Genomic DNA, 22644 nt, shown 5'->3' on the forward strand with positions numbered 1-22644 from the left:
GTAGAAAAGGAAGCATTGGCTTGTGTCTGGGGAGTGGAAAAGTTCAAAAGATATTTGTGGGGCAGAGAATTCACAGTATGTACAGACCATAAACCCCTAATAGGAATATTTACCAATGGTGGTCTGGAGGGAGTCTCTAGACGCATCATGAAGTGGGTGACATCCCTACAAGGCCTGCAATATGATATGCTTCACATTAGTGGTGAAACCAACGTAGTTGATGATGCCTTATCCAGATCAGTAGTGAGAGAAACAGTGTCTAAGGATTCTCCTCTGACTCGTGAGAAAGGTGTTGAAATATTTCAGGTTCATGAGTCAGTAAAGAAAGAGGAGTGGGACAATGCATGTTCAGAGGATGAATTGTACCAGAGAGTTTTAACATTGGTGACGCAGAACAGAATAAGAAACTATATTGGTGATTTAGGCGGGTTTGCCAAAGTTAAGGAAGAACTCTGGATTGATAAAGGATACTTACATAGAGGACATCAGATGGTTGTACCTATTAAAATGAGAAAATTAATAATTGAGCTAGCTCATGTTGGGCATTTGGGACTGCCTAGAACCAAAGGCTTGGTTAGAGCAGAATTTTGGTGGCCTAATCTTGACAAAGACACTGAAGAAGTGGTCAACAATTGTTGTGATTGCATTGAAGGTAATAAGGGTCTCAGGATTCAAAAAGTACCCATGACTGTTAGAAAGCCATCCACAGTTCCATGGGATGAGGTTGCTTTAGACTTACTAGGGCCTTTCAATATCAAGGGTGGGAGAGACACCTATGTACTGGTTGTCATAGATTTATTATCCAAGTGGCCCGAAATATTTACACTAAGAGACATATCCAGCAGTAGCATCATTAAATGTTTGGAGCAATTATTTTGGAGAGAGGGATTCCCCAGAAAGTGTTTATCAGATAATGGGACCCAATTGGTTTCCAAGGAATTTAGAGAGTTCTTGAGTAACCATGGAATAGAACAAGTAACCACTTCATTATATCATCCCCAGACCAATGGGTGTGTAGAACGCTTCAACCGCACTCTCATGGATGCAATTAGAATTGCGGTAGCAACAGGAGGTGACTGGATCAGGACCATAATGGAGAGAACATTCCAATATAGACTAGCACCACACAGTGTTACGGGTGTATCCCCATTTGAACTATTAAGAGGGAGGAAACCTAACTCACACATGTGTCCAGGCTGGATGGGAAGGTCAAAATTCGTAGGAATAGATCTGGAGGGATTGAGAGAGAAGATATTTGAATCTGGGGTCAGATCCAAGGAGCAATATGACAGGAAGAATGCTTGTAGAGAATTCAGTCTTGAGGAAGGTGATTGGATCAAGATCAAACTTCCCACCAAGGTGCGCAAAGGTGCATCCATATTTTCACAGCCCAAACAAGTTGTTAAAGATTTGGGATCTTCGGTGCTTGTTAAAGGGGGTGGGGTCTGGAACAAGGAGAGGATAGCAATTTGCAAAAAGGTAAACAACAACTTGTAACTGCACTGCAAGGTATTTAAAGCAATTTAATTATTTCTTCATATAGCGGTGTATCAGATACTATGTAAATAATGAACTACTTATGTTCAATGAAATCTATTATCTAGTTTAGGCAAATACTTATATTTTGGTAAAAGGAAGGGAGGTGTTAGGAGGTGGTTACATTTACTTCATTCAGTTTACAATCACATCAATTCAGCTGCTGCCATGTAACCTAGTTACCAAGGAACCTTTGTTGTTATGATTAAGCAAAGGTTCCACATTCTAGCAGCAGAGAGAGAGAGGATTGAGAGCAGGAGGACAGCCACAGCTGGGGGCCTTTCTCTTGGATGAACTAAAGAAATAAAGCCTCTCTATAAAGACAAGCATCAGCGTGAAGCGTGGTCATTTACATATTAACAGTCACCAATTGGGCGAGCCATCATAGTGCATCCTTCGGTGAGGTGCTCCCTCTGATAAACCTGCTTGAGCTGAACCTATCCTACGTAGAGTGCACCCATGCCTTGGAAAGTGATACAGGTGCAGCACAGCATGTATTGGACCTGCTTTGGACTTTATGTGGTGATCCTCGGAAAGGTGAATATAAAGGTAACGTTTAGAATCTGCTAGCTTCCTTTAAGGACCCATCTTCACGATAAAATGGCAGCTTTTTCATCTACAGAGATATGCTGCAAACCTCACAGGGAGGATAAATGTGCAAATGTACAACAATGCTTTACAGCAGTTCTTGGAACATGAACTGGAGAAAGAATTCAGGCAGAAGGATGATCTACTTTTAGCCTAGATTTAGCCAACTGTACTATGGATGCCAAACTCAAGATTGATGACATCAGTGGGCATTCAATCTTTGAAACCTGTTGAAAGAATGTTTAGCAGTAGGGATGCAACCTACCCTAGGGAGGAGTTGTAGCACACCCTCCTCTGTGACTCTTAAATACAGACAGGTCACCAAGAGGAAGATACAGTGAAATCTGAACAAATGCTTGATGTCTATCTACTGGACACTTCTGCATAGTATTGGGACAGCAATGGTTAGTGATACTTGTACATAGCTATTGAAACACTATGTTGCCCGGTGCAAGTGTGCAGTCCAGGAGAGATTTAGTGTGGCAGAGAGTACTGTCTATAACAGCAGGAGAAGTTTCTCAGTTATGCATGTTGTAACAATTGACATTTATAAAAATGAATGAGCACTTCATGTGAAAGACTATGAAATGATGTATTATCATAGCTATCACACTAGCTCAGATGATGACAATGACTTGCTATTCAATACAAGTAAGACACGGAAAAGCAGAGTGGGGTAGTTTCATGAGGGGGTAGTTTCATGAGGTTAATAGTTAGGAATTGGATGGTGGTGTTTGTGACTGCGAGGCCCTAACCAGTTGCTTAATTACCAATGAAAACATGCCATTGGCTTTTGTGCTAGAAATGTTTAGTGTCTTATTGGCAAGGTCACAACCACCACATATCAAATGTTCTCAGGCTCTCCCTCGGAGTGGTGGTAGTCCCTAAACCCAGGCTCTCCCATGAGGCACTGCCCTCCCTAAAGTTCTCAGGCTCTAACACAGAGGGATGCCACAGTCTAACGTTCATAGGCTCTCCTCCAGAGTGCTGTAACCCCTTAAAATTCACAGGCTCTCCCAGATGGCAGCCATGACTGAAAGATCGCAAACTCTCCCAAAGTGTGCACCCAAAACCCCAAAATTAAAAAAAACTATGACACACAGTGCAGCAATCCCCTAAAGTTCACAGGTTCTCCCACATAATGTGGCCTCCTCCATATTTACGTAGTCTCCATTAGAGGAGAGTCATTCCATTATGACTGTTCATCCTTCCCCTTGCAAAGCATTCAACAGGAGGGAAGGATGCTGCTGCAGCAAATGCCTCTTAATGGTTGCCTCATTTTCCATGGAGTCTAGCTCCACTGAGCTGTAAGACACCGGACAATGCAAGGAGTAGGTGCCTGCAAGCCTCATCACCCACTTGTGTGATTCTGCTGAAATGCACGTTCTGACTGTTTCATGCTGCCTCCAACTGTTTATTGTGGCAGTGCTTTCAACAGTGCCACTTGCTGACCAGAGTCACCATTGCCTCTGGTACTGATTGGGCAGGGTGAATAGGTGCAGGGGTTTCCTTTTGCTTGGCATGCCATGCTCAGTGATGACATTGTGCTGCACATTGGCCCATATCCTCACACTGCTGGAAAGGGCTCTGATGGCACAGCCAGTTCACTGGAGCGGCCTGTGGTAGCAACATAGTCATTCACCCAGAGAATTTCTTAGAGCCGCCAGTGAGTGTGGTTGCCTATGACTGTGGTCCCCAGAATGTTTCAATTGCTGCTCTGTTCCAGCCTCAATTACTTGCTACCAACATGTGGAAGACCTCACACTGGTCACCATTCATAGTCTTCCTTGGTGGCAGGTCAAAATATTGCCACACCCTATAGCACGAGAGCTTTGTACGCTCATTCAGATGTCTGTCAATGTGGTGTGGCCTATACCCGTGAATTGACACCAAAAACAGCAAGAGGTTCTCACCCTCTTCAACAATCATGGGGGAAGCCTCCTCCTTCTGCAATGTGAAATTCAGCTCCCCCTCCTCCTGCGCTCTCACCTCAGACAAAGGAGGACAAACAAAGACAACAAAAACTACACAAAAACAAAAGCCAAAATCCTGAAACAGCTCCTAAAACACTGCAAAACTCTTCAATAAACTCCAAACACCCTCCAATTGCAAGCAGGCCCAGAACAACATCTTCCAAAACAATCCAGCAAAATCCACAGGAGGTGAACTCGTCTTTTTATAGAGATGCATACTGCCTTCAGATTCTTTGAGGGCTCTGATTGGCTGAGTGACTTCAACGATTCATCCCTAATAGGCTTTATGAACCTTACAAATAAAGATTGAGATTCGACTCAAGATCAAATACTCCTGATTGTAGCACAAACCAATGCGAAGGACAAGGAAACCTGGCCCGATTTGAACATTGATTCAACCATGCTAAAAAACACACAAACACTCGCAACATAGGACAGGACACCCCATGCCAAAATATTTCACAGGGCTTACGGGTCACTCTATTATAAAGTTAGTCCAGGCTTACTCAGGATGTGCAATAGGCCAAATGGAAATACTTGAAGTACCGTTCAGAAAGGGTGTCATTAAGCAGTTTGGAATGGACTGTTCAATTTGGGCTAAGACCAAAATTGATTTGCAGATGTTGTTGCTTTCGTATTGACGGGCATGCTAAAAAGCAATGGAATGCTACTCTTCCCAGAGTAGTTGACTAACCTTCACCACACATGTTTTTACAATCCATTTGCACCAATTTGCAACTGGAAGCCACGGGTATATAATAGTGTCATGTTACTAAAACATGTCCCCAAAACTGTCCATTGCACCTTTCTTTTATGTTGGTTCACAAAGTTATAACAAATAACGCATTTATTCCAGCACCTTGATACTATATCATTAATTAGACTCAGGTTTGGAAATTGCTGCTCCACAGATGTTCTGAACTTCTACTCCAATGATCCCTACCTGTTAACTATGCTGGCATTGGCCGATGGGATTTGTAGTCATAAACATCTGGATAGCAAAATGTTGCAGGCCCATGATGGTACTTCCACCTGATAACCATCTGCCTGTCTATCTGCCGATCTATCTCAGAACCCATTTATGTGCATGTGTCTATGTCTTTTAGCTGCCCATATTTTCCTCCTTGTGTCTTTCTATGTGTCTGATTATTTGTAACTCTGTTTTCCTTTCAATTTGTGCCTCTTAACTACATCTTTGTTTGTCTGTTTGCCTTCTGGCCTATAATACTATGTGGGTTATGTCTATCTGCTTACATATATTCAGCCCTTTTTTTTTCATTCTGCTTTTCTTTATTACATGTCCATCCTATTTTCCATCAATCTATTTAACTGTCTATCTGTCTGTCTGCTTGCACGCCTATCTGTCTTTCCATTTGCGTTTGAAAAGTAGTCTCTGGCTCAATGCCTTTAGAATTAATGCACCGCAGCAAATCTCCCCTAACAAGCAGAGAGAATGGTTTTATATGGCGAGATGTATGAGCCATTATGAATGTAATGGATCTCCCTTCAGGGCAGACAGTGTCTACTGTTTTTAACTCATGCAGAGAACAAATCACAGGGAGATCTTAGATACTGAACCAACTTGTCCCCTGCTGTGAAAATTAATTTATTGCCTGACATGTTTGGTTGCTACACAATAAATAAACTAATTTAATATCAGCGTTGAGGGTGCGATGAGTATCTGTCTTCCTGTCTGCTTATCTTGGTCCTTTTTCCTCTGTGAATATACGCTTCACGGGTGGGGAAAACACATTAAAATGTTTAACAACCCTGTGGCACAATGGTTCCATAGAGTTTGCGTATCTTTCAATTCATAATATCGACTGTTCTAGCAGTCTGGGCCCAACACAATATTTTATTAAAACATTCCTATATGGCAACTGAAAAGAACATCCTTCTTATAAGGACAGCGTTGCCTAGACATGTGTATGCTGTGAGCGGGAGATGTTCAGTATTGAGACCCCCCCACATACACAATATATTTATTTTATTCATTTATTGAACATTTGTATCGTGCCTATACAGCAGAAAGTGTTTCCAGGCGCAACAAGACAAAAGAGGGGGAGGGGACATAAGAAGAAACAACAATAACAATAACGGCACTACTAGGCCCTGTGACATTCGGATTGTGCAAGTGCAGGGGTAGGGGGCAGTTCAAGGAAAGGGTGGAAGCGGGAGAGAGAGAAGTGCTGGAGGGAGGGGTCCTAAGGGGACTGGGCAAGTGAAAAGGGGTGTCCAGGAGGGCTAATACCAGGGGGACATGTTATGTAAACCACATTTCCCTTTGACAGTTTAGCAACCATTTTTTAAACAGTGACATAATACTAACTGCTGTCTATAAGGAAAGGTTTATGTTTAAGATGGATTACTAGAATCTGGCCTGGTGGACAGATTTTAGGAGGCCACCCTAGTTATAGTGAACTAGGGAACTCTGAGAGGTTAACTAAAACCCAATCAAGGTAGCAATGGAGAGCTGTCAAGACAATTCTCAAGAGAGAGTGGGGTCAGGGGTTCACGATGAGGCCACACTGTCAAGCACGCAATAATTAAATCAAGACAGCAATGTACAAAAATCCTATGTGTATTGTAGGCCCAAAGCACACACTAATAAAATGAAACAATCAGGTCCTAATATCTCCCAACACTCAATAATAAACACATATGAAGTCACCATTGGTTCTTACATTGCATACAATGACTGCAATCAATAAAAGAATATAAGTAAGTGATGCAGTAAAATGGAACCAAGTCTCAGTAAATATGCCCTAGCTTCAGAAGTCCAATCCCAATGAAGAGTGGGGCCTCCTGCCCAAAAGTGACAATGCTTCCCCCAAGAATGTAACTAATGCAGGTTAAGTAATTGTGTTTGTTCAAGGGATGAGGTGCAACAAGGATACTGATAAGCAAAAATATGTTCTTATCTTTCAGGTTACACTGCTCAGGTGTGACAACCAAAAAGCAGTGTAATCGGAGGATACACAGAGACTTGTTCTCAATTTTATCCTTTAGCGGACATGATGAGACAAATGCTTTGCATTGAATTACCCTCTTAACTCTGATTTTCCCAGACGACTGGATGGGTCGACTGGGGTCCCTGGAGGTTGGGTTTCCTGCTGTTGGTTCTGGTGAGAGGTGCTCTGGAGCTATGGGTGCCAGGATTCTTCTGGTCAGGTCCAGGAGCAGAATGCAACCCTTGATGATGGAGAAATTCAGAAAGCACTGATGCAGACCTTTTCAGGACACTTCACAGGATGGGGGAAGGCAAGTTCCAGTGATGGCCACTGCACACAGATGACAGCAAGCGTCCTTCCACTCATGGTTGAGGAAGACATTAAAATTAAGGATCCCTTAATGGCAACATACAATACAAGCTGGCGCCCACCAAATTTCTGTTTGCAAACGTGGATCAGTGACGGTCCACTGGAGAGCTGGTAAGTCCACTCGGTGGTCCAGGGACACTTCCAAAGGCTCATGACTGTTGTATCGTAGAGAGAACACCAATACTGGTTCGTCCCATTAGTCCAGGGGCTGAATCACAGCACAGGGCCTACACAGATCAGGTAGACCAACAGGGCTTCATCGGGCCAGATGCTGGAAAGGATGCTTGGCATCTTCAGAAGTCTCCTTCAGATCCTCATTCGGCTGTTCTTCTGCAAAGGGTTCTAGGCTCCATCACTGATCTGAAGAAATGGCTGCAGGAGTCCTCTTCTTATCCAAAATCATGGCTGGAAGCAAGTCCGAGCCCACCAATGGTAAGGATGTGCACCATTCAAACAGCCATCGGTGGTCCAATCAGGGACCACATTTGGTTTCACTCATGTCTCACCCAGACCTTCGGGCACCATGACTGTGGAGTGAGACCAGACAGTCCCACCCCCTTCCTAAGCCACACACACACATAACGGCATCACCAGCAGGGTCGGACTGGGGCATAAAAATGTCTCTGCCACCAATGAAAAAGTGGCCCACAGATCCAAATGACAATTCATTCTTTTTGTGACAGACTGTTTGAGTAGTATCCAAGCGGGAGGTTTTTGATCAAATGTGAAATAAATTGTGCATTTTAAAGCATATTTATTCAGTAACACTGGTCGAAACTACTGGCCGCATAGTAAAGTAACTTATCCAACTGGCCCACGTGTGTCAAAAAAATGGCCCACTTTGATCAAAAAGACTGGCCCACACTAGCATTTTGCGTTTTTTTGTTCGTCCTATAGGCCAGTCTGTGCCTGATCCCTAGACCACGAAAGAAGCAGCTTTCCATGGCATGTGCATTATTGTATATGGGATCTCCTGACCTGGCAAGGCAGGAAGAAGGCCAAGCAGCATGAAAGAATCTTGTAGCATGACCATTTTTAGTAGCCATACGTGGTAAATGTGAATGTGCACACTAGAGAAAACACAAACATTGTAAAAATATATCTGCTGCCACCAGCTTGTCTTTAGGCACATATAGAAGAACCAAAACTCCCAAGTGCAAAAGACTAGGGTAATACAAAAGTATCCCCAGTGCACTGCATTGTAAGATGATGTGAGGAAGGTTACAAAAAGTTACACAAGTGTAAAAGTCAAAAGTGAAACATAGTTTCCCAGTACTGCAAGTCTGAAGAACTGATCATTTCCCCCATAACAAAATTAGCAAAATGCCAGGGAGGCCACCATCTCTCCACTACCCTTTCCTCAAATGGGCTCTCAGTGGGCACTATTATTGTGATTTAGGTATATATGGCCAGGGTCGATATACAGCGAATATGCCACACCAATGATGTCTGTTGGTTCCAGCATAAGGTACAAAAATATTGCAAAGAGACCATATTCTGCCAAGCGTTCTTTGAAGCAATACATGACTACGCTATATGGAACAATTGCTTATCAGTCTGAATTTGTATTCCTCTCACTCAATCCAACTACCACTTCAGTACATCTCTTCTGTCTTTTATCAGTCCTTCTGTGGAATATCGGAACTATCATTATTGTTATTTTTACTATTGGGGTATTCATTGAGCAGGGACCATCAGGAAGCAACGGAGCACTTTACAATCATAGGGAGAACAAGGTTAGAGAGCAGGGAAACAAGGGCGTGGAGATCTAACAAGGAAGGGAGGACAATTGTCAGCAATGGGGGTACAAGCAATGGGGAGGAAACAGTGGGGATCACCTAAATATTCACTCACCAATATACAGTGATGGTATCCAGTGATGTTAACAATATTCAAATACCAAATAACGTTTTTAACAAACCTATAATACCGAAACACACTGCATAGTTTATGAAAAATATATATGGGGGTGTGGTAAGAGGGGGTTGGGGTGGGGCTATAGACCTAGGAAAATAGGGGACTTAGGTTCATGAGCATTTTTTCCTTATTTCGGTTTTCGTTAAGACCACATGGAACCTAAAATGACATGTATGTCATGTCCTTATCACCAGATGTACTTATTTAATGATGGGTCCAGGTCAGTGGTCGAAATGCTACCTCAGCTGAAGGCATGACATAATACAGCCAATACAGTAGGTATAACAATAAGAATTCCGTTGGTGTAGTGTTTTCTCCAATTGTTATGACAACCATAAATGAAGGCTTCTGATTTGAAGACAATATAACTCACTTTTTTCTTTCAGATGAAAGTATCCGAAACAAATCTTTAAAATACTGAGGTACTCGAACAATCACATTTTCAGAATTGTTGATGTCTTTTAGTTCTGGATAGAGATTGGTGTCAATTACTTTCTTGATGTATAATAACCAATCAAACTGCAAATAAATAGAAAAAGAAAATAGAAAAAAATCACTTTCTAGTAAATCAAGGTGTTATGTCCTTTTGACAGGTGCTTCATGCTAATTTAAGACATCTGAGACATTAACATATGTTTTTGAAACAGGGAAAGAAGAAAATAGCATGGTAGAAAAGTCACAGCTCTTGCTGCAGATTGTTATTGGTGATCACCATTTCATGTGTTCAGGCAGGTGGCCCACATTCAAGAGGAAACTTTTTATGCATTTCCAAAAACCTAAATACAGTGTAGGGAGTAAAGACGAACACATTAGAGATGCCATCCTTCAGTCACCAAGTACAGTACTGAATGCAGTAGTTTCAACCATGTCTCTATCAGAGCTTTTAAGTGCTATTAAATCTCAAAAAAAGTGGGAAAGCTTGAGGCATTGGTGAAACAGTAAGGAACATGTTCTCATCCAAAAATAACAAAATGGCTAGGAGCCAACATTGTGGGAAGAGCTATGACAGTAGAAACAAACTATCAACAACTTTTCCAGATGGTCAACGGGGAAAATTAACTGAAAAGAACGTCTATTATTGTTTTAGAATGGCTAACAACATCTTCAAAATTTGGAGACTGAATTTAACCAGGAGTTGGTGCAGTTTAGCAGGAATTTCGGTTGTAACTCCCTATGTTATGTGATAAGCACATCACCCACCCTTTCCATTACCTCTTGGCACTAATATGTTAAAGTATTACAGACATAAAAAGAGAATCTATGTGTTTGTGCTTGTTGACCTTAAAGCTACATGTGGCTTCTGGAAGAGGATTATGCAACACCTTGGCAGTCTGCAGAATTATTGTTGGATAGCATGAACAGAGGAGGGTAAGCAACTGCACATAGCAATACGTGCATTGTGATAGACTTGTAAAAAGGAAAATGGATTTCTCATTCATTTTTGCCAGCAAGGTGCTCACTCATCGACTGCATAAAGAACTAGTCATAGATCTGGCACTACACATTAGCCAAAATAATTTTAAGCAAGTTCAACCTTTAATGCTTGGCTGTGCTTGACATTAAACTCAAGGAGGCATGGGGCAACCGTTTAATACAGATGTACCTAGATATTAAATTCCATGCTCTATTTGAAACATACCTGCAGCTTTTGGAACCCATCCCCGCTTGCCAGCAAGGGGCTTGGCCAAACGTGGCATGACCATCTTTCAGGAAATTGTACCACAATTGAAGACACAATCCATCTAACACTTTGCTCTTACTTGCTCATTTTGCAGAGCATGAAGCAAAAATCTACTCAAGATGCTTTTTGTACTTTCTGCATTGAGGCTTTCTTTGTGCAGATACTCCATGAATCATAGTGTGAGGGGACATTTTCACAAAGAAGAATTCATCTGACCTTGTACTTAGCCATCACTTTGACTGAAAAAGCGGACCCATTCTTTTGGCGGGGAGGAATTCTCACTAGTGGCAACATGCTACATTCGGCAGTTGATGACCCAGTAGGGGACAGAGTTCAGCCTTCTACAGGGGGCAGATGTTGTAGCGTTGATGTTGCTGGGTTAATTACTTATTGGTACTATGCATATCCTGAGTCCAACTTTTGCTTGTCCCAATGCACAATTATATGGGGGGCTTGCAATCTGTGACAGGCCTCCAATGCTTGACTACAGGGTCAAGTTTAAAGACTGATGCCATCAGAAAAATCATAATTACACAAAATATCTTTCCTCCTTCAATATCTGTTTCTTACTGAGGAAGGGTTGGCTTTCCAGTTTGGAACAAGGAAGAGTGGGAATGTGTGCTTAAGGGGTAATTGGTGTAACTAGAAGTTAGCGCATCGCTGCATTCTTGATGAGAACACTAGAACGCATAATCACATGCTCACTTCTAACATGTATTCTTCTGCATCGACAGAAAGTGCATTTATCCAAATAGTAACCCAAATTCCTTCAAATGTCACAGTTCTAATCATTTGAACAACAGTCTACTTACTACAGTGAAGTTTTAATTACCACTAATATGTGTCACTACCTCGATATCTCACAATCAAAGAGGGATGGGCAGCTTGACTGGGAACAGGAACAATGGAAAGTTGTAAATAAGTAATAATGCATATTACCGGTAAGTACTTAAAACATTTACACTTTGTCCCTTTTCTTCATTCCTCAATAATGAGAACGGTAGTGCTATAGATAATGAAACCCAGAAACACATACCTGTGGAATACTGCACACCAGTGGTTTTTCATACAAACAAATTAGTGATTAGCACAATCCACCAAAGGAGGCAGAGGAACCAGCCAAGGCCACAGTGCAGCGGGATATACAAATATCCGGAGAGTGTCAGGTAGCTTAATGACAGAAGTGACCCTGAAGGCACCTGAGGTCGCATACATTCCCCTACGAAAGCATCCTTGAATACCAGACACAAAAGGAACTTCAGAACTCTCGTAGGCCCAGAAGGAAACCCCTTACCAAGAGTAGACATCAAGGTGTGCAGTAGCACCTGGAATGTTCCAAGTGCCAGATGGAATTACCAATAAATGATCTAAGACCCAAATAACTGAATAGACTCAAAGAATATGGAAAAGTATTACTTTATTATCAGCTCAAATGAAGTAGGGAAACCTGGTGAACAAACAAATTGCAGTTCACACTCTCAACTGTATTTTGATTATACAAAGGCTTCATACCTCGATGAACATCAGCTACGAGGTCATCCTACGTGGCAAACGCTAAAACCTATTGAAAGGAGGTATTGGTAAAGGGAACATATATACTTATATTTTATTTACGGGCTAGTAACATATTTGGCTGTTCCTTAGCATGTAAACACACCTTCAACTACCTCTTACTACGTATAATACAGATTAATAGCAGAATAACAACAATGGATTGGCCTCTGCAACAATGCATGGCACTCTGCTTTATAGACTCTTATGATTGGTTGGCATTCAATTCCAACCTTGGATATTCGGCTCATTAGCAGCACGTGAACAAAACAAAACCCAGGTGTGGGGAACAACCTCAATCTCCATCGGCTAGGCGATGATCCAAGGCTTCTTCTCTGTAGTTGACCTTGCTGACTGTTCTCTTCTTTGGGACTTTTAAGGGAGTGTAGGTAGATCGTTATCTTCAACTGGAGCTTAATGAATAGGCCTTGTTTTCAAGTCTTTGAACACGTGTGAGCAGATCATGATTTTGGCCATTGTGACCAATTCAATTAACCTGGGTGCTATTACTCCTCTTGGGCTCTGGAGACCTGGTTGCTCTGTTGTACATATGCTTTCTGCATTCTTAATTGTACATTACTTGTCTATAGCAAATGTGTTCTCCTTCACTTAATCTAAGAGAAATATGTCCTGCATATGCAGCTTATCGCCTTTGACTCCCCTTGTGCCTTACAGTTACCTCTAGATGTGGCATCCTTGATCCCAGTTCTTTGTTCCTCGTACAAAACTGTTTTCCAGCCTCTGTCAACTCTACAGTTCTAGTCTCTCCCTTAAAGGCTTTTTAGATCACTATTATACAAAACCGACATCCATCTTTCCATCATGGCCGCTTTACGCATGGTATATCTTCTCCTGCAGCAGGCTTCTAAAAGTCTCGTCTACCTTGCGTTTCTGCATATATACATTTGCTACTTCTCTTCTCACTTATCTTCTTATTGTATATGATTTCTTCATCTCTGCATACATGTTTTTCTTTTTACTTCAGTTTCATCATCATTCTTTAAGTATTCACATATTGTTTCAGTGTGTCCTAGTATCTTCTCTTCATGATGTCACTTTGCTCTGGTTGGATATCACTTACATCTTTTCTATATTCAGTGGTGTATGCAGACATCCTTCCACCACATCAGTGCAAGGGTAAATTCAATACGGTTGTCTGAGTGCATAAAGTCTTTCATGTCTTCGATGCAGTATTGGGACGATACCTGGTGTCCCACATAATGCTCTCTTACTATTCTTCCAGCATGACAGAGGTAATGGGGTGGGCTCTAGAGATGATGTGTACATCTGCCTCTCTACAAAGGTTTATAAATTGAATGGTCAAGACCAAAGGAAACTAGGAGGGCATCCGTTAAATATATACAGTCTGTCAGATTCAAATATCTTTTCACTGGTCCACCCTCATTAACGTTATTGATCGATGGCCCACAATATGAACCACTGGGAAGAAAAGTCTGGGTAGTATAAGGTCATCATTAATGTGGAAAGAAGAAATAACCCTTACTCCAAAAGTATTAAAAAGTTTTAAGACCAGTCACTCTACAACAAAGCTAAGTAAGGGTTCAGAGTACAGTAGCACACCCAACTCACCCAACCTCCCACCCAGATTAATGCCAAACAGAATCAAGATCATTTAGGCTGATAGTTTAATGGAGATACTTTCCAATATTTTAATGGGATGGCACTAAACACAACAAGATCAAAATATGAATCATAGGAATGGTAAAGTACACTTTACTTAACTTTACTTTAGAAATGTATAATGCGCAAACCATGGACCCGTAGGCTTGAGGGCGCAACAACAGAAAAACCATCAATGAATCAGAGTCCTAAGACAGGAAAACTCAGTAGAGAGCAAGCAAAAAAATGAACAAATAGAAAAGTTTTAAGTTTCTTTTTTAAAACTTCAGTCGACTTAATGCTCCTGATTTCCGGAATCAGGCAATTCCATGCTCTATGGGCTGCATTTTGAAACGCTCCCTTTGTGGCTTTGACCGTCTTACATCTGGGAAGAATCAACTGATCCGTATTGCTGATCTCAAAGTTCTCTTAAAACGATTTTCTTTCAGTAGATTCTGACGAAATGCAGGCATCTTACCCAGACGACATTTCTGAGCAATTACCAATATGTGGAACAAAAATCTCACCTCCATTGGGAGACAGTGCAAGCCACGTCTCGCCTCCGAGACATGATCTCTCCAGGCAATTCTCAGCACTACAAGCACTGCACTATTCTGTGTTACCTGAAATCGATTAATATCAGCTTTGTTGATGCCATATAATAAAGTACTGCAATAATCGATTTTGGCACTCACAATAGCCCTTGCAATGGTCTCAGCGTTTGCCTGACTAATAAAAGGATGAAGATGGGCCAAAAGCTTAATATAATAAGCTGAGGAAGACGCCAGGCTACTCACATGAGCCTTCATATTTAAATGTTGATTAAAAAAACACCCAGTATCTTAACATTCTTTTGGACCATTATTCCCATGTCCTCAATTAGAAAGCTCTCATACGCTGGACAGTTTCCTAATCACGTTAGGAGTGCCAACAACAAGTAGCTCAGTCTTCTCTCTGTTCAAAGCAAGGGTATTTTGAACCATCCAGCATTCTATCAGAGAGTATATTTTATTCAACTGCCCTTCATCCAGCCTTCTATCAGAGAGTATATTTTATTCAACTGCCCTTCATCAACATCATATATACCAGTGATAGGGATGACACACTGCGTGTCATCCGCATAGTTTGTGAACACCACCCCACTTTTCTCTGAAAGAGCAAATAAGGGTACCGTAGAGATGTTGTAAAGACAGGGTGAAATACATGAACCTTGAGGGACGCCAAATGTTAGGGTAATAGGCAAGGCCTCTGCCTCATAGTAGACTCTGCAGTCCCAATTACTCAAAAATGAAGAGACCCAATCAGCCGCTGGACTAGAAAAGTTAGCGACGTCCTTCAACCTGGTGACCATGATGGAGTGATCCACCAGGTTGAAAGCTGCCGACAAATCCAACAGCATCAAAATAGACGTTGCTCCATTATTCACCCATTCCAGCAATCTAGCTTTAAGTTCAAGCAGCGTGGTTTCTGTACCAAATCCTGGCCTAAACCCAGATTGATGGCTATTAAGAATAGGGTATTTGTTAAAATGTGCCGAATTTTGGACATACGTCACCTGATCCAAGATTTTAAGCAAGAACAGGGTATTTGTAATAGGTCTGTAATTTAAGGGTATATCCACAGGTAGACCTGGCTTTATAAGGATGGGTATGATCCGTGCCTTTCTTAAAATGTGGGGCAACAAATTCTCTCTAAACGAGGCATTAAATAATTTACAAATGATATCCAACAAAGTAGGAGAGCAAGCTTTGATGATAACAGCCAAACAAGGATCGCCTTTACATTTGGTACTTTTTAACTTCTCCACAATGATTGATAGTTCATGAACCGTTATATTGGTAAAGCTAAATTGAGGGATGAAAGGGCATTATCCACGTTGGCTTCCTCTGCTGATACCTTCGATGTAGTCTCTCTTTTAGTGGCAATATCAGCCTTAATTTTACCCAGTTTGCCCTGGATAGCATCCTGGATAGCTGAGCACTGTCCGGTATCCTTAACAATAAGGCCAGAATCATGCGTATGAGGTGTTTCCTGTGCTTTAAGAATTTTAAAAAGCTCCTTCACGTCAGATTGGGCCATCTAGATTCTCCTGTTAAAAGTATTTTTTTTTAGCCTCAACAATAGCTGATTTGTAGGCTTTTGTCGCTCCTTTATAGGCAGCCAAAGTTGACAGAGAATTATTGGATTTCCACTCATAGAAATACTTAAAGGTAGAAGCTTTAAGTATCTTGATTCCCGGAAAGAATAACAAGTTGCTGTTCCGTACTTCCTTCAAGATTTTTTTTAAACAGGTGCCAGAGTATTAGTGAAGTTACCAAAGGTAGATGAAAGAAGGTTTGAGATCTCCCCTGACTTTGAATTGGAAGAATTAGCAAGAACTGGACCTAATAATGGTTCAATATGCTCCACGGTCAGGTTCTTCAGATTTCTAGCTTTCACAGGGAATTCTGAATGTATCAAAAAGTGCACAAAATAGTGGTCTAACCAAGGACAAGCCGAAACTAAAAGGTCTTTTGTAACCATATTGAGTGTAGAAACCCAATCAAGGGTATGCTCCTTACAGTGAGTAGGAACGTGAACCTTCTGTTCTAAACCTATGTTAGATAAGACTGACTCCAAGTCTGCTGCTGAGTTATCAGCATTCTGCCCTAGCCAGCCATTAAAATCCCCCAATATTAAAAAACAAGCCTTGGGTTTCAAAAAAGAAAGAAGATAGATAAAATAATGGCAACGTCATCTATAGCTGCAGGTTGTAGGTATATCAGAAGAACATTAATAGTGGATTCCGAGTTGAGTCCTCTTTTAACTAATATCGACTCATTCCCTTGAACAGGTGGACTATTGACTTGCCATACAACAAGGTTAGATTTAAAAATCAACGCTACCCCCCCTTTCCCACCAGTTCGATTGTGTCTTAACATACTGTAACCCTCTGGAAGGGCTAAATTAAGAGAGGGGTCAGCTGCATCATGGCCCCAATTCTCCGTAATAGCACAATTATCAAAATCCATTTCACCAATATAAGTGGCTATTTTCACTGCATGTTTTACCAGGGACCTGGTATTCAACATCATTATCTTAAGGTATAGGACAGGAATGACACTATATCTAGGGGGGGGGAGTTCCCAGATCCCACTTCATGAGGAAGAGTACCTTTACCTGGGCGGCAATCAACTCACATGGTAAGGAGGCACCTACCTGACTCAAGAATAAGCAATCATGGACTATTTCTGGCTTGGTAGCACCTTGCATATTATTGGGACTATCCAATATGCTCACTGTCTCAGCCGTAAATAAAGGGGGGAGCTTAATATTCTTACTATTCTGTGTATAGGGCAGAATGATCTGATATGATATGATATGATATGATATTTTATTTATATCGCACTCATACACAAGTGTTTCAGAGTGTGACCAATCAAAGGTAGGGGAACAGGGGAGGACAAAAATACGATCTTACTAGGCCCAGTGACATTAAGAACGCGCAAGTGCAAGGAAAAGGGAGAAAGGGGGAACGTGCATTGAGGGGTAGAAGTGGAAGGTGCGGATTGAAGAGAGAACAAAATAAATAATATGTGGGATAAATAAATGAAGAACAAAAGTTAGTGCAGCCAGACACGTGGCAAGTGCATGATTTGTCAGATAGAGTATATCTGCGAAGTGCAGAGGAAGAGTGGGGGACTGTATGGGTACAGATACAGAACCCAGTGCCAGGGGTGGCTCGGAAGCAGTTCAGGAGGGAGACAGGGTGCGCAGGTAAATGGGCCCGATGGACAGAGGGTGGCCAGGTGCACAATGCCGAGCGAGAGAAACAGATTAGCAGGGGAGAAGAGGGGCAAAGACAGAAGCGAAGAGGAAGGTCTTGATGTGCTTTCGCAACTGGAGATGGTTCTCCTCAAGTTGGTCGGGAGGCTGTTCCAAAGGGAGGCCCCAGCCGAAGACAGAGTTCTGCCCCCAGCTTGTTTCTTTGAAAAACACCTGACCTTCAGGGAATTAGACATAGAGGCGCAAAGGGCTCAAGAAGGGAGGTATTTACAGAAGGATAGTTGAAGGTATTTCGGTCCCAGGCCCCAGAAAGTCTTGTGGACAATGCAGAGTGTTTTACATTTAATCCTTGCATCCACTGGGAGCCAGTGAAGAGATTTCAGAGCTGGAGAGATACAATCCCAGGGGTTGAGGCCGAGGACAAGTCTCGCAGTCCTGTTCTGGATTAGTTGTAAAGGGCGGAGGGTGGAGGCAGGTAGATTTCGAAAGAGGCTGTTACAATAGTCCAACCTGGAGAGAACCAGAGCTTGGGAGACTGTGAGCTTCTGGGGGAAGGAGAGGAAAGGCAGAGTACCTCTAAGGAGGTGCAGTAAGAAGTTTGACTTTTTAGAGATGTCAGAGATGTGTGCCTAGAAGGAGACTGTGGAGTCAAAGATGACCCTGATGTTCTTAGCCTCACAAGTAGGGGTAGGAGGAGGGCCAAGGAAGGCCAGCCAGGGAGTGAGGGGAAAGGATGGTGAAGGTGTCCCAATGAGGAGGATTTCAGTTTTCTTGGCATTTAGACAAATATTGTTGACAACACACCAATTTTGAATGGCAGATAGGCAATCAGATATGAGGGAAAGCGAGGAGGTGGCTGAAGGAAGCCTAAAAATGAGTTGGGTGTCATCAGCATAGGATATTTGAGCAGAAAATGGAAATGCAGTAGGCAGAGAGTTACCAGGTATTGGTTGAAAAGCCTGGGCGAAAGGTTAGACCCCTGGGGAACACCACAGGTAGAGAGGGAGATAGAGAATAGGAAGGACCCAAGTGTTACCTGGAGGGTTGATCAGAAACGAAAGAGGTCAGCCAGGCCAGAGCCTGATCAGTGATTCCCAGGTTGTCATGGAGACAATTGAGCAGGATGGTATGGTTGACCGTGTCGAAAGCAGAGGAGAGATTAAGAAGGATGAGGACGGAGGGAATGTTAGAGTCAAGGTTAGAGAGCATGTCTTCACGGATGTTCAGGAGATCAGTTTCTGTGCGTCTGCCAGCTCTGAATCCAGATTGGTGGTCATGGAGAGAGCTAACAGAGTTAGAAAGAAGGTTAAGCTGGGAGATGGCCAATTTTTACAGGAGCTTCCCCAAAAAGGGAGTAATGGAAATTGGGCGGTAGTTAGCAGGACAAGAGGGATCCGCTGTGGGTTTCTGGAGGAGGGGATGCACAAGGGAGTGCTTGAGGGGCAAAGGGAAAGATCCAGAAGCAAAGGAATGGTTGCAGAAATCGGCAAGGGCCGGAGCGAGGGTATCAATGTGGTCCTTAATGGTTTTAGTGGTAAAGCGGTGGACCTGTTTGGACGAGGCTTTCATAGATCGGACTTGTCTAGCAACCTCATCCGGGGAGAAAAGACGAAAGGAGGAGAAAGAGGGAGGGGGACAAGGACAGGTCTGATCCTAATTAGAATTCGGTTTGCATACACATGTAAACAGTTTTGCTACAAAGTGCGGCACGTGCTAGAAATCTGAAACAAGATGTCAAAGTTTCTCCTAAGACAGTAAAATACACCTGCCCACTAAAATACAAGGAATATTTAAAATAAACTAAGAATGGATTTCTGCAATGAATCAAAATACAACTACAATAGGCAAAGTGATCCGAATAGCAGGTATATTAACTTTTTAAAAACCCACAGACCAATTGGGGTCTCGCGACGGCGCTCTCGTGCCTGATTTGCCAATTTAGGCGCACAAGAAATGCAAAGCCCTCTGGGGGATATAGTGTGCTAGAGGCCTGAAATTATGAAAACCCCCAGAGAAGATGGGTTGCAAAGTTCCCTGAACCATCACATCCACCCCAGGGAATCTGAAATGCTCAAATGCCCACATGTACGCACTGAAGGGTGGATGCAGATAACCTAAGAGTAAAGCCATGCCAGCGGAAATCTGATATTTAGACAGGAAAACAAGATATTGGTACTTCCATGCCCTTGGAACACAAAAGGGCAACATGAATACCAATTCTGGAGTATGCCTTGGAGGTGGTAGATTTCTGGAATTTAGAATTTCTGCTTGCATATTTCCTGACAGATTTAGATGTCCCCATTCCCTTCATTAACATCCAGCCATCAATGGCATGTATGACAATGACACAGATAGGAGAAGAGGCAATAGTAATGGGGGTGAGTGAATCAGAAGAAATAACCAGTGGAATGAATCGTGAATATGATCAATTCCCTCTGTACCGCAAACCTGAGGAGCCTCTGTTTAGATGTAAAGATAGGTATCTGCAAATAGGTCAAACCATACAGATGATAGTTTAAAGGCCATCCATCCACTAACCTCTAAATGATGATTGGCTGAAAGTGCTTTGAAGGCTTGGGAACAAAAATAGGATGGAGAAAACCCTCTAACAAAGCTCTCCTGATGGGACTAGGAAAACGGATTTCTTCAGGCGAATCAACTCTATCTCTGAGAAGGCAGCTTATATCTTACACAACCCCTTGGTCAAGGAATGGTAATGAGACCCAAACCTTATGGTATAGGGTTGAATTCTATAGAGGAGCGTCTTTTGACTTATCTAGAACCTAGATGCTGGACTCAACTTCTTTAATGATTTGAACAAAATACTGGAAACAAGCGCCAAAAGAAAGTCTGAGGAGACTGCAGGAATGAACAATCGCTGGACCATATTTTGGAGGGTTGACTTGTAATGGGAATTGAGACCTTGCTTTTGGAGCTAAACAATAATTGGTATTTCTGAAATGTCCCCTTGCATTTCTACCGCAAGGGGTTAGGGAAGTAGAGCAAATAGGCTGCAATCAGTAAGGACATCTCCTGGCCATGCCTTCCCCAGCTTAGTAAATAAACCAGCTGCAGAGTTATTGACCCAAAATAGAAAGATGAAGCAGAATACATTTTTGAGAGGCCTCATCCTTCCATGCGGTCAATCAAAAATGCAATCTATCTTCTAGCTAAGTTTACAACCACCATGATGGCAGTGGCATGATGTCACAGAAGACATCTAAAGTAAACCTATATTTTTCTCCAGGTTATCTATCCGGTTTAAACAGTCAGAAACCGCCCCCAGTCATGCCTGCTTGACCTGGAAGTATTTCAAAATGGAGTAAGATGTCCAAGCCACGTAGATTTTAGGGTGTAAGAAGAGGACGTGTTCGCCTTATTTGATCTACATTCCACCTTTTTCTCTACATCGACAAGTAGGCAGGCATACTACTATGACACTGCAGGACATCTAGAAGAACTATGAAGGAAGAATCCAGCCTTCAGATAATTAGGAACTTCCTCAAACATTTATCTACAGGTTTTTCTTCAGCAAAGTAATTGGAAAACTCAAATAAGTCGTTTACTGTTAACTATTTGAGTTTTACAGTTATTTTGCTGCACATTTTCTCAGCATGTGAACTAAAACCCTTTGCTTAGAAAATGTTCTGTATAAGTGCCATTGCTTTTTTTTTGCAGTCATTTCGTGGATTTTGAAAAGTGTTTTACCTATTTTTGGGGACTTTATTTACTTTCAATGTACTGATTGAATCTGCTTATACGTTTCACAAAAGCCACCATTTTGAGAAATTGCTACAATCTAGTTCTAAATTTCATGAAATTCGAGGTGGTAAAATTGCCTATGTCACACATCCCTAACTTGGTTGATCAGTAGTGGCAAAATCGGGGGCTTGTGTGAAACAAAGTAAGATAGTTGGTGATGCAAAAAGGGGTGGCATTGACATGTTTGGAGGCAAAATAAGGCAATCCTAGTTGACTGCCTAGTGAACCACCAGCAGAGGGCACCATTCTTGCCCAAAAATATTATATCTGGCACCATTATCAGGGGGAGTGTAACCAAAGGGCCTGTTGCCTGGGGATGCATTGCATTCTAGAACTTTCAATATCAAAACATATCTGGACTAGACCTTCATAAGAGCTTCTCATATTGTGGCAGCAAAGTATTTTCAAAGGAAGAATGTCCATTCTCAACGCAAGTACTAGAACTCTAAGTTCCGACAGAGGTTGCTCTTTAAATGCCTGCATCTCTAGTTCAAAATATTATAATTATGTAAGTTAGCAATCTGGTGAAAATTATTTAAACTGAAAACCACATCTAGTTTTGGTGTGGTGGCTACTAAGAGTAAACAATGAAACAGGCAAAATCATGTGGGGTAATTAATTGTCAGCTTAGTGAACAGTGACTCAGTCATGACAGGGTCTGGTGTGTATTAAGTTGCCTGAGCTCGGTGTACCCACAACAGCATTGTTCAGTACAGCACAAGAAGACCTCTCTTTGATCCCCCTGTGAATGGTTGTCGCTTTCCTCCTGGGAACAGGAACACTGCCTGGTCTGTTTCCTGGGAATCAGTGCTTCAAAGACAGTCCTATCATTACAATAGCCTCATCACACCATGGTGTGGGCTAATGGAGACCTTTTGATGCAGGCTGACAGAAGAAGGAGGCAGAGTTTGAGTAGCCAAAGGAGAGATTC

The 22644-nt window shown here is 42.1% G+C and overlaps 1 protein-coding gene across 2 annotated transcripts in view; it reads right to left on the reverse strand.

Moving 5' to 3' along the window:
- PHEX (phosphate regulating endopeptidase X-linked) overlaps nucleotides 1-22644 on the reverse strand; it is a 1520886-nt gene that overhangs the window by 853427 nt on the left and 644815 nt on the right. For both annotated transcript variants that reach the window (XM_069639233.1, XM_069639232.1), the window contains exon 9: nucleotides 9708-9853. In XM_069639233.1, coding sequence (XP_069495334.1) covers nucleotides 9708-9853 — 146 coding nt within the window. The remainder of the gene's footprint in view (nucleotides 1-9707; nucleotides 9854-22644) is intronic.

This window comes from Ambystoma mexicanum, chromosome 7q (genome assembly GCF_040938575.1).
Source record: "Ambystoma mexicanum isolate Mex_15411 chromosome 7q, UKY_AmexF1_1, whole genome shotgun sequence".
Lineage (NCBI taxonomy): Eukaryota > Metazoa > Chordata > Amphibia > Caudata > Ambystomatidae > Ambystoma > Ambystoma mexicanum.